Here is a 13778-nt window from a genome sequence, read left to right on the forward strand (position 1 = left end):
AAATAATCTTGTATGTTACTTGCCAAGTACATGAATATACCTTATATGAAATAAAAACGACAAATTTTGATTTTCATCAGTTTCTTTACACCTCGATTCCAGGTAAGCAAATAATTTTGAGATTTGCCCAACCATAGTTCCTGCAAGCAGACAGGTCTATGCTCTAAGTTAATATATGACCACAAATATACTGTCCTTCCAAATACATGTACATGATATATCTCCCTGATTCTGTGCTAACATTTGCCTAATTTTTATGAAACAAGCTACCATATATACTCACTTATAATATCAATCCAATTGCACACTGCAGGGACCCAGATCTACCATCGCTATGTCAGCAGATCTGGGTCTATGCAGTTAATTAGGAGTAATCAGTAAAACAAACAACATAGACCCTGATATACATGTGCATTTTATAATGCTATGGCAGATCTGGCTCTTTGTTGTTTGCAGTGTGACATGACTTATAAGCAGTTACATAAGGTACAAGACTTAAGGCAGGTCCTTATTATGGTATTTTTGCAAAATCTCCCTACTGTATCACAGGCATGATTTCACAAAAACAATAATAAACAGAAAAAAGATATCATCAATCAGGAACTAAATACATAGTATCTCAGCATGTCAGAACAATAACAAGACAATGCAGATGATCGTATCAACATTAATATTTCTATTTGTATTACAAAGTGGCTGCATTGCACTATAAATTGAAGCTCATTGTCGAGGTTACATTTCAGACTTTATGATCAGGACAAATAAGAAAATATGTGCGATTCTGGTTACACTGGGGACAAAAAAATTGGGTAGGTAGGTCAGTAAAATGTTTTCATTTTGTTTTTTTATTTGGTCTGGTGGGATTTAAGTGAAGCTTAAAATAGGAAATAAGCATCATTCACATCCTAAAATGAACTTTGATCTTAGTCATAAAATCATTTTTTTACAAAATTTTTTACCCCCTCCCCTAAAGAAGGGTTGGCAGGTAAAAATAGGGTCAGTCAGGTAACCAGAACCACATATACTTTTTTATTTGGCCTCATACTAAATGATCAGAAAATGATATTCTGGATAAGCTTTTAAACCTAATAATTATGCAACAATGGATCAATTCAAAAACATAATTAATTATGGAACACTGGATTTAAGCTCGAAAACCTAATTAATTATGCAACAGGATAAAAACAAACTTTCTCTTGACGTACATGTGCACATTATTTGTACAGCCATTTTACATACTGCCAAAATTAGTTGTCATCAATTATTTGGGCCATCTGGTATAATTTTTAAGTCATCATTGGCTATGCTACCAATTATAGAAACAAAACTTATTTACAGTAATCCAACTTGCAAAATTAAATAATGGGTGAAATTACAGCAAAGATATAGTCATTTGTCTAGAACATTTTCTTTATAATAATAAAAATATACATCATGTACCAACTTTTTGGGCCATTGGTTTTTAAATGCATATTGTGAAGGAAACTATCTAGAGCTCAAAGACCTGCTGTCAATACTTTCTTATAAGTCCAACTGCAAACAACATAGATCCTGATCTGTTCTTGCATAACATAGTGTCAGATCTGGGTCTCTTGTTTACTGATTACTCCTAACGAACAGCATAGACCCAAATGTGGCAGCTGAACTGGGTCTATGCAACTTGTAGATGGACTTGACTTATAAGTGATTATATATGGTATCAATCTTCAGTAGTCACTGGGAAACTTGTCATTGTTTTCTCCAGGACACGCAATTGCATGAATCCCCCTTATGAAATTTAATGCCCCCACCCTTAAAAAAAATGAGGGAATGACAATTTTGCACAGTTGTTTTGCCATACATAACAAACCATGTAATGTTCACAATGATCATATCTACAGTTGATTTCTACATTAACCACTACAATTAAGCACTTACTAAATGTAACTGACGTTTGCTATTTCGCAGAAAGTTGCTCTAATTGATTATCTAGTTACAAGAAGGATTTTATCAGCTGTATCTTGTAAGCTTATACAAAGGAGGACATCATGATCATTGCTGCTGTGCCGATTATTAAGATAAAGAAAAACTTGTATCTGTATGCATTTAAAGTTATTTATCAAACATATCTGCTGAAGTATTAAAAAAATGAGTGCTCTATTCACAGATCCTGTTTTCATAAACAAAATTTCCATCTTAAAACTAAAACATATTCTTATGAAAATGCCTTAAGGGAATGTGTGAAAATCCAACAGAAATCACTGCCTTCTTTAAAATAAAGTGGCCATTACAAAATTTAGGCCAGGAAGCACTACAAAATTGGTTGCCTAAGCCATTGAGAACAAAAATCTGTTTAGTAGGGATTTAATGGAACATGACAAAATGTGAAGGTTTTATGTTAAGGCAAATTAAAAACAATAATTATTAAAAAGCACAATCAAATGTTAATTGTGGTACATACCATATATATTCACTTATAAGTCAACTCAAACTGTAAACAACAAAGATCCTGATCTGCCATAGCATAATGTGCCTGCAGATCAGAATCTAAGTTGTTTGTTCAACTGGTTACTCCGAACAAACTGCACAGACCTACATCTGTCGGCACATTATGCGAATGGAGATCTGGTCTGTGCAGTTTGCAGATGGACTCAACTTATGAATGAGTAAAGACGGTAGCATTAACGACTAATATTTCCATATTAATCTAGCATTAATGAGTAATATTCCCATATTCATCTAGCATTAATGAGTAATATTCCATTATTAATCTAGCATTAATGAGTAATATTCCATTATTAACCTAGCATTAATGAGTAATATTCCATTATTAATCTAGCATTAATGAGTAATATTCCATTATTAATCTAGCATTAATAAGTAATATTCCCACATTAATCTAGCATTAATGAGTAATATATAATCCCATATTAATCTAGCATTAATGAGTAATATTTCCACATTAATCTAGCATTAGTGAGTAATATTCCCATATTAATCTAGCATTAATGAATAATATTCCCATATTAATCTAGCATTAATGAGTAATATATATTTCCATATTAATCTAGCATTAATGAATAATATTCTCATATTAATCTAGCATTAATGAGTAATATTCCCACATTAGTCTAGCATTAATGAGTAATATATATTCCCATATTAATCTAGCATTAATGAGTAATATTTCCATATTAATCTAGCATTAATGAGTAATATTCCATTATTAATCTAGCATTAATGAGTAATATTTCCATATTAATCTAGCATTAATGAGTAATATTCCCATATTAATCTAGCATTAATGAGTAATATTCCCATATTAATCTAGCATTAATGAGTAATATTCCCACATTAATCTAGCATTAATGAGTATTATATATTCCCATATTAATCTAGCATTAATGAGTAATATTTCCATACTAATCTAGCATTAATGAGTAATATTCCCATATTAATCTAGCATTATTAAATAATATTCCCATATTAATCTAGCATTAATGAATACTATTTCCATATTAATCTAGCATTAATGAGTAATATTCCCACATTAATGAGTAATATTCCCATATTAATCTAGCATTAATGTGTAATATTCCCATATTAATCTAGCAATAATGAGTAATATTCCCATATTAATCTAGCATTAATGAGTAATATTCCCATATTAACCTAGCATTAATGAGTAATATTCCCATATTAATCTAGCATTAATGAGTAATATTCCCATATTAATGTAGCATTAATGAGTAATATTCCCATATTAACCTAGTATTAATCAGAAAGTGACTTCCTTTTAATAAAGCAAGTATATGTGGTACATGAAATTACAAAATGTTTATATGTCATATCTGGGGTAAAATGTGATATGGTATGTGCTTGCAATTAAACAAAATGATGTTTTTGTTCAGTTGCTGCATCATAATTCTAAAGGTCACCAAATTACACTGACTTTTCTCAATCTGATGTCACAAATTCAATCACTTTAATGGCATCTTGGAGCTTCACTTTCAAGTCTGAACAAAAAATAAAGTGTTTTACTTTAAGTTCATTTCTAAATAATATCCATTTCTGACATGAATTTTTTTGTTGTATTACAATAGATATGTATAGCTGGTACACACAGGCACAAGAAAATCATGACTTCTTCTTGATATTAAATCAAGAGTTTCTTAAATATGGCTTAGCAAGAATATAAATCATCGCATAACAAGGCTTCCAACTTAGTGTAGTCCAACATGTTCAACACTATGGGCCACATGTAAAGTTTGTGGGCCATACATGATAGGCCATACATGATATGTTACAGTGATTATACTATGATTATAGAACTGACCTTTTGAACAGGTTTTAAAAAAATGACCCCCGAACTGTTCCAACTTACTCTCCCATGTAGCTAAAATCATGCCAAATGAAATGGTTACCATGTGCTGCATATACCCCTGTGTATTTTAAACTCATTTAAATCTCAACATAAGATGAAAGCCGATGAATTTATATGAAACAAAGCCCTAATTTTAAAACTAGAATCTGGCATATTTGATCAAGTTCAAATACATTATCTGTGTATACGTAAAGTTGGAAACGTGTAGCTATTTATCAATATGGATCTATATGGTGTTCAGCAAGGAACTAGTCTAAGAGTAACTCAGGCTGACACTGATGAGCCAATGATATCAAAAAATTGGAAAGGAATGTGGAGCACACTAGATAGTGCCAAATCATGTATAGGCAGGTGTGCACCAATGCATGTGCTTTTACATAAAGACATAACAATATTATCAATGATTAGAAGTGCACAGTTTTACCAGTATAGTGGTGTAGCACAATTTCTACTGTACTGGTACATTGGTATTTTCCATCAATAAGAGATGTACAGGAATTCCCAAGGAATCTTGTTACAACTTTAATGATATTTTAACATCATGTTTTCATTATTCATGACAAAACAGTAAACTAATTAACTTTCTATTTACAAAATGGTTGTCCACAATTAATGGCAAATGTTACAAACATAAGTTTATTACATATTCCATTTAATCTTATATGGCTGGTCTGATGTTCAATCTGTGATTCTGTATCTCTCACGAAAAAGTTCTGTATCGCACACAGCCAGGAACTACTTTTACAACTTGAAATATTAAATAAATGTCCACTTAAAAACATCTGGAATGATTTATGGCTATACATTTTAAATGCCAAAACACGTTTGTAACTTTAAGAAATGCAGTCATATTTGGTGAAAATGGCTGCTTTTGTCACTGGGGATAATGGGAGATTACCGTAAGTAGCGACAAGCAGGTTACGTGCATTTCATGGTATCAAGAAATTAGGGCTAGCTGAGATGGACAACAATATCATCGACATAATGTTTAACAATGAGTTTCAAATGAAGCTGGTGAGCAAAGTGACATCACACATGAGAGAGAGAGAGACAGCCAGAGAGATCATGTACTTTGCTGCTGAAATCTTGTATTGGAATTTTTAAAAATCCAGAAAAAGTGAGAAAGACTCAAGTACCTCTGCGATCAGAGAAAATTTTACCCCTGTTTAATTAGACAGTTAATTTGGTGTACATCTGATTACATTAATTAAACAAGGTGGTTGTACTTACGACCAGATACATGTACATTAAAATAGTTCCAACAAAGCAATATATAGATAATTAAGGGGCAGTAACTACAGCTACAGCATCTGATGTTTAGACAATTATGATAACTGCCACAATGTGTTGAATTCTGGATGCAATGACCATGCCACAATGTGTTGAATTCTGGATGCAATGACCATGCCACAATGTGTTGAATTCTGGATGCAATGACCACAAAAAGGTTCAAGAAATTTGGGTAAAAAATTTAACCATGCACCGTGCACCAGTTTTATGTCATTCCCAGCACTGATGACACAGAGATGAAACTTTCCCCAACGTAAATCATCTAAAAATCAAAACACCACCTAAAAATCATTTCATATATATAAGGAACAAGTTTAAGCTGAGGAGCTTTCAGTTTGTCTATTAATATTACCGTGAATCAAATTTGTTTAGCAAGTCTGAAGATAAAACTGACAAACATTAGCAACATAAAGTTAGACGTATCACAGAGAGCAGCGGCCGTTTTGAATATGACACAAACTTTGAAGCATTACATCATGTTACAATATTGTTCTTGAGATTTTTTCATTACTGGGACACATGCTGGGAACTGTATGTTTATTTACATTTTACATTCTTGCTACGGTTCAAATATAAAATAAAAAGAATAAAACAGAACAATATTATTTAGAATTTTATTGTTAAAAATATCCAGCTGATTCCTGAAATCAAGTCCACATGTTAGAAAGCGATCGAATGTCTGCTTAAATTATCACCTTTAAGTTTAATGCATCATTAACGTCTTGTAATGAAAATGTAAAAATAGAAAGCTTGAAAGTACTGTAAAATAATGAGCTTTCTGTATAAAATTTAATTTTTTAAATACCGTTATTTTGTGAAATTTGTCCTGACATTTGCTTGGAAGTAAAGTGTGTGTATTCTGTATGTATTGTGCATGAAGATAGAGTCCTAAACCTTTGGTCCCATAGAGAAGTAAGGAAACATCCACTTGCCTGTGATTCTGTTTAAATCAATTCATATATCCAATACAACATTTTTTCAACGTTCAAAGCTAATGAGTAAATCGGGGCCCCGAGTGGTCTAAAGCGCTCACCATTACCGATCACTACCATCTCACCTCTGTCTGCGTGGGCTCGAGTCTCGGGTTCAGCCAATGTGGGTATGCGAGAAAGCTTGCCAGTAGCTTCTCGAGGGTCGGTGGTTCTTTCCCAGGTTCTTCCTCTACCATTAATACTGGCAGCTATGTAAAGCCTATCTTGTGCTGAAAAATGGTGTTAAACCCCAGAACAACAACAACAACTAATGAGTAAATCACCATTGCCATAATGCAGACTGATTGATGACACAATATCTAGACCTAGCCCCGGTTACCGACATCACATGGGATATATTCTCCGCTGTTGAGTAAGTGTGTTTTAAGTTTACTGGATTCTCCCTATTATACCAAAGTGTTTTAAGGTTACTGGATTCTCCCTATTATACCAAAGTGTTTTAAGGTTACTGGATTCTCCCTATTTTACCAAAGTGTTTTAAGGTTACTGGATTCTCCCTATTATACCAAAGTGTTTTAAGGTTACTGGATTCTCCCTATTATACCAAAGTGTAAGTACATGTAGTAGAGAGTTGGTTTCAGTATCAACACTTTTGATTTTTATATATAGGCTCCAAAATGTCAGTACGATGTCTCTAACAGTTTAAGCAGCGAGTACAGTGTAAGTTAAATCCCCCTACTTAAGTTACAACTTTTAGATTGCAACTTATACAACAGTTAACATACATATAGCAAATTCATCTATGATACGGTGTTGTCCATTTAATTTTCAGGGTTGGAGGAGGGACCATGATTTTCTTTTGAGCTGAAATATTGTCTTTTCTCTCAAGATAATTAATAGTTTCCAAATAATATGGTGTTACTTTGCAATAAATCAGGGCAAAATATTTTCCCACCTACTGTCAGACAGGGATAAAACAAAAAAGTGTCAGGTCTTAATATAATTGCAGTATGAATTGCTGTATGTTCAGAAATACCACGGTATACCATTTTTCACAGTACCCAGTTCTATCAATGATTACATACTTTACCAAGCTTTTAAAAGTCTCCAATAGTTTCTGTAAACATTAATTATCATGCAAAAAATAATTTCAGACTAAAGTGATGCTGACCCATGAAATGAAGGGTTCCACATTTAACTGCTCTAGTTACGCCAGGATGTGAAAAATCTTGGCAGAAATAATTATGTTTGTAAAGCTTCAAATGTTAGTCACAATGACCTTCTTTGCTTGTAAGGGTGTGGTACTAAAAGAGATGCAACCAATAATTAAGGTTCTCAATTCAAACATGAAATGCACCAAAGAATTAAAAAAAAGATGGTTATAAAAAAGATGCAGTCATCAAATCTGATGATTGAGCAGAAAAAGTTTATTGGGAAATAAACTTAAAGCACAAAATGTAACTGTATAGGGTGAAGTACTCATCAAAATGGATCACTCACCAGGTATCATAACTCAGGTATCAAACATCCGTATAACAAAAATTTGTCTACCTATAGACATGACCTAATTACAAAAGCTTCGCATAAGCCAGCAAAGGCCACACACAAAAAATGTATGTGTGTTTCCTATTGCACAGGTTTTAAAATTAGGATAGGTAAGTATTTTTGTTTTTTAAACATTGTAAATATTATAATGATAAGTATATAAAATGTACTAAGCACTTCAAGTACTGGGTAAAACCGGCTTATTTAGATGTACAAATCAACTTCAGGTGTTTTTGACAATTTTTTTTAATTTTGTTTACATTTGTAAACATAAGTAATATATATATATATATATATATATATATATATATATATATATATATATATATATATATATATATATTACTAAGTGTTTCAAGTACTGGCATAAACCAGCTCAGATGTACAAATCAATTTTTGGAAAAAACTTTTAACTTTTCTTTTATACCCAGGGAGAAAAAAAGAATAGAGTAAGCAACAGAAAACAGGGATAGTTGGCCAACTGTAAACACACAACGTTTGGGGTGGGTGGGGTGGGGGCCTAATAGAGCTGCATATTACCATTCAGTTTGGTAATACTAACATGAACAGTACTTGAAGAATAAACTTAACGCACAACAGTTTAACTAAAGTCAGCAAAGCATAAAGGATAGCAGGGCAATCTGTTTTCAAGATGAGGATGTTACAGTCATTAAAATGCATCCCCTGATCGAGTTTTACGATTTCAGGTACAACAGCATGTATACAGGGTTAAAATAAAACTTGTGTAATAATAATAATAATAATAATAATAACAACTTTATTTAAAGAGGGTAATTGTGATCAAAAGTTAAATGCAAAAACATTGATCAAAAAAGTAAAAATAATGCACATGTGTAACAAAAATTAATCCCTTTAAACCCCTCCCTTGGGGGTAGGTGCTATAAAATCCACTCCAAACTTGTGCCTAGAATCAAATAAGAGTAAAAACAGCTGAGATGCAGCAAGTCAGTACATACTTGTATCCTTTGAGATATGCAGACACAGATGTGATGTAAGGGGTATAAAAATGGCTCTCTTCTGCTTCATAAAGGCAAGACAAATTTATTTTATGCAAAAGCCATCAATGTCATGAAGAAATGAACAAGGATTTAAAAACTAAAAAATGTCTGGACAATTTTGCCAGTTGATGTCTTTGTCTTTTCTGACCCACACAACCTTCTAAAGTACAGGAAAATTAGTCCATGAAATGTATAGAAAATATCCTCAACCAACTGCCACACTGACTCGCTTATAAGAAGAGTCCAACTGCAAACTGCACAGACCAATATCTGTCATCACATAACATGCTGACAGATCTGGGTCTGTGCAGTTTGTTAGGGGTAATCAGTAGAACAAGCAATACAGACCCTGACTGACAGGCGCATTATGATGGCAGATCAAGATTTTTGTTGCTTGCAGTTGCACTTGACTTACAAACAAGTATATACAATAACATGAATAAATGATTGGTTCTTACCAGCAAATCCTCTTTCTTTAAATATCACAAAGCATGAAAGGCTCAGTGGTTGGTGTGCTGGACTTGAGATCAGATTAGTCAGGGTACAAATCTTACAATCAGGTGAGCCAGTGTCCCTGAGTTAGGCTGTTTACTTGCCTTGACACAATATAACCTTCACAGGTGGATGTGTCAACACCAAAAACTAAATCTTTCAATGTCAACCAATTCCCAATTCATCAGTATACAGCACTGACTTCAATGTGTTGTTGCAAAGTGCATTGACAGATAAAAGTCCATGCCTTTTCTTCTACTTGCAATTTACACAAACTGCATCAACAACAATGACATTTCATAGTGTACTGGCAATCTGATTAAAATCACATCTCCACTGTCCTACAGTAAGATTTGACAGCGACTGCTTAGGGGTCATTTTCTGATGCCCTTTGAAAAGGCAGCTTTCAGAAATATGAAAGTGAATCAAATTGATCATACAATGATGCTCTTCAGCAATACTACTCTGTCTCCCAAACGTGAAGGTATAAGACTTCATCTGATTGGCTGATAAAATTAGTGATTATGGTAATAACATAGGTCACCAGAACATGACCCCTATGCGGTCGCTGTCAGATTTTAATCAGATTGAGTGCAAAGGCAGATAAAGGTCTAGCCTTTCTTTCTGCTTTTTAGTGTATGCTAATGCAAACAGCATCAACTCCAATCACATTGCATAGTGTACTGGCAGATACGGATCTAGTCCTTTTCTAATACTTGCGATTGTACTCAAATTGCATAAACCGTGGTATGCCACTGCAACATTTACCAACTTTTTCCAAACATGTAGATGGTTTACAATAACCACAATAATGATGATTAGAAGCGATTAAAACCTGAACCTTTCTCCTTAGCACCCGTTACTGAGTGGCGGAGTTATTGTAATGGGAATATACTCTGTACCTTGCTATTTTTTTCTGTACTCGTAAGTCAAGATACAACTGCAAACTGTATAGACCCAGATCTGCCACCACACAATGTGCTGGCAGATATGGGACTATGTTATTTGTATGGATCTATCAACAGAACAAACAACAACAACCCTGATCTGCCAATGCATTATGCAACAACAGATCAGGAACTATCTTGTCTGCAGTTGGACCCAACTTGTACATAGCTATATTGGTCTTTCACTGCTTATTCTGACAGGATTTAGTCTAAACAACATGTCTTTGTTGAATATATCCAACAATTTCACTAGAAAATCTCAAACATGACCCTAATATTGTTTCTAACTGCAATGTTTATGTACCGGTGCATGATGAAAAATTTGATAATGCAACAAGACGTACTGTCTGGACACAAGCAAATGATGTTTTTATGGAATCTTCAATGGATAAGTTTGCATGCAGTGGCTTTCAAACCAGAAACATTGTTTCTCTACAACAAATGTTACTAATCAAAGGTTATGCTAACAAGCATGTGTTTGAAAGGTTAATAACGTAGATTTAAGGAATTTGCTATTAGAATTATTAGTACACTAACCTGATGTATAATGTGTAATGTTATGTAATTTGCTCTACAACCTCTTCATGTCAGCTAGTGCTTTTCCTAACCATGCCATATTCAATGTGAAAGTCATATACAGCATAAGAAAGAAGTAACAAAAACATTAAAGTCTTCAAAGGAAGAGATGTAGAAATGTATTGTTGAATTGGGACATGTAGTTTCTGTATCAATAATAACTATATCCATGTTCATTGTCACTTTTACCAATTTTGCAAATGTTTAAAACGCAGCTTTATCGCAGAGTGTGCTGGCAGAAAATGGTCCCGGTCTTTTATTCCATTCCATGTGGTTTTATGACAACAGCAATGACTCTAACCTGTCACTGCAATGTGCACTGGCATATAAGGGTCAAAGTTTTTTGTTTTATGTGTCCTTTTATACAAACTGCAAGGACTGAAAATCTGTCATTGTGGAATGTGCTAATCTTTCTGCTCTATTTGTGATGTATGCAACATCCCTCTGTTCTGTTTGAAAATAAAAATATGAGTCTCTACTGTCCACATTTCAAGGTTTGTTATATTTAGACGTATGCAGGAATAGGATGAGAAAGTGAGTTTCAAAGGCAGATAAACAGATAGGCAGACACTGGGATCAGTATATTTGTATGTGTGACCTACATACAGTAAAACCTCTCCTTGCAACAACCCTGACATGAGACCACTTCAATTACAGCCACACCCTGCCAGTCCCATTTCTATTGTGGAACAATACATTTACTCTCTGAAATCATAGAACAATCTTAGACTACTTTTCCTCAGCCCAATTGTTGGTCTTTATTGGAATGTTTCAATATACATATGTACATCGTAAATGAGGTATACTATAATTATGTTGGCCAGCTACCACGTCTACTATGTAAATCAGAGCAAAGCTCTAAACATATGAGACAGATAATGAGGAGTTCCATGCTGCTAGGGTCCTATCTGAATCAGGAAGCTAAATAACAATGAAGGGCAAAGAAAAGGGACAGGGCTATTTTTATCCAAGGTCTCTGTTTTACAACTACAGTCTAATAAGGAATATACCAGTATGTCTCTTCGAAATAATTTTTTTTAAGTCCTAAAATGTATTGTCACCTTATTGAAAATAACAAAAAGTGACCTTTTCAAACAGTGGTGTAAAGACTCCAAGAATAACTGAAACCAAATGCACTAAATCAGGGGTGCACAACCCTCAGCCCGTGAGTGTGTTTTGTCCAGCCTTCAGGGCAAATTAAAACAACACATAAATCTGGCCCATGAATAGTAATTATATTAAAAAGGTTGTGCAGCCCGGCACTAAATGAAAGAGTATTTTTCTTAGAAGCAATAAAGTGACACTATTTCACCACAAACTCGGCTTAATACCAAAATGTTTTTATTAAAAACAAGGTTTAAAATTAGAACAGTGTATCTATGCAGAAATGTTTGTTAAAAAAATAAGTAAACATGCACATTGCTGTATTTCATATTCCATGTAAGAAATGTTACAAATTTATATTACATTAGATAAATGATATATTTTGATCTTTTTAATTAAAGGAAAATTTTCTCCGTTCAAATAGAGAGTTGGTAAAGACAAACACGTTAATATTACGCTACAATAAAATATTGCGCCGCAAAATAAAATACATATACATTTTTAATTACGCTTGTATCTTTCTAAAGTAAAACTGAGAAAGAGAGAGAAACGCCCGAACGATGAATCTGCTTTACGTCAAAAAGTTCAGCATGGGAACTTTTATAACGCAGCCTACAAGTATTATTTTATTCTGAAACACAATTTTCCGCCTTTTGTATATTTTATGACAGCAAATGGGTTTTGGTGCGTTTGATTATTTGTTTTTCACACATTTCCCCTCGTGGAGCCTCATAACATGCTCAGCAACATTTACAACTTCAGAAACTTTCCTTGATAATAAAATCTGTGTAAAAAGAATATTAAAAAAATAATAAGTGGACTCTATCCATGAACATATCCAAACCAAAAAGGGGTTCCTTTAAAGCATTCGCGGAATTACCGACCAAATATCGGGTATGAACTTAACATTACAGGTAGACTATTAGGAGCAAATGTACATTGGGGCAACATGGCTTTAATCGTTCCGCCAACGCGATTTTTGCCGACTTAATGACAAGTTGTAAAAATATGTAAAAAAAAGTGACCTACCTTTGCTATTCTAACTGGTTCATTAAAATCGCACCCACCCTGAAGTCTAAATCCCCAAGGTGTGCCACCCTTTAACACCACCGTTAAAGCCATCCTTTTTGATAGAAACCGCCATGAAGTTATGGTTCTCTTCAAAGGGATACGCAGAATCTGTACCAGATTCTGCTATTGCCACGTGAGAACATTTATATTATTTAGTGGACGCGTCTTAAATAAAACTAAATAAATTGATTAATTCTTAAAATATCATTCAAGGAAAAACTTTATTTATAAAATGCGGATGTTATTAACACTGCTGATATTGAATCGGAATTGAATCTTTATCCCTTTCCATTTAAACAAAATAGTACCAGTAGCGAAAACATGTAACACCACTGTATAGGAAACTGTACGCAAATATCAATTTCTTGAAGAAAACGTCAAGTCATATGCTAACATAGAAAACGCATTCGATTTCTGCAAAATTGCAAACATAACTAAT

General features: G+C 33.6%; 1 protein-coding gene across 16 annotated transcripts in view; it reads right to left on the bottom strand.

Moving 5' to 3' along the window:
- LOC149802934 (uncharacterized) overlaps nucleotides 1–13415 on the bottom strand; it is a 389228-nt gene extending 375813 nt beyond the window's left edge. For all 16 annotated transcript variants that reach the window (XM_089952442.1, XM_089952437.1, XM_089952439.1 and 13 more), the window contains exon 1: nucleotides 13298–13415. In XM_089952442.1, the coding sequence (XP_089808568.1) occupies nucleotides 13298–13390 (93 nt within the window). In that variant the 5' untranslated portion in view covers nucleotides 13391–13415. The remainder of the gene's footprint in view (nucleotides 1–13297) is intronic.
- Nucleotides 13416–13778: the final 363 nt, after the last annotated feature.

The sequence above is a fragment of the Sinohyriopsis cumingii genome, chromosome 3 (assembly GCF_028554795.1).
Source record: "Sinohyriopsis cumingii isolate HCF-2022 chromosome 3, ASM2855479v2, whole genome shotgun sequence".
Taxonomy (NCBI): domain Eukaryota; kingdom Metazoa; phylum Mollusca; class Bivalvia; order Unionida; family Unionidae; genus Sinohyriopsis; species Sinohyriopsis cumingii.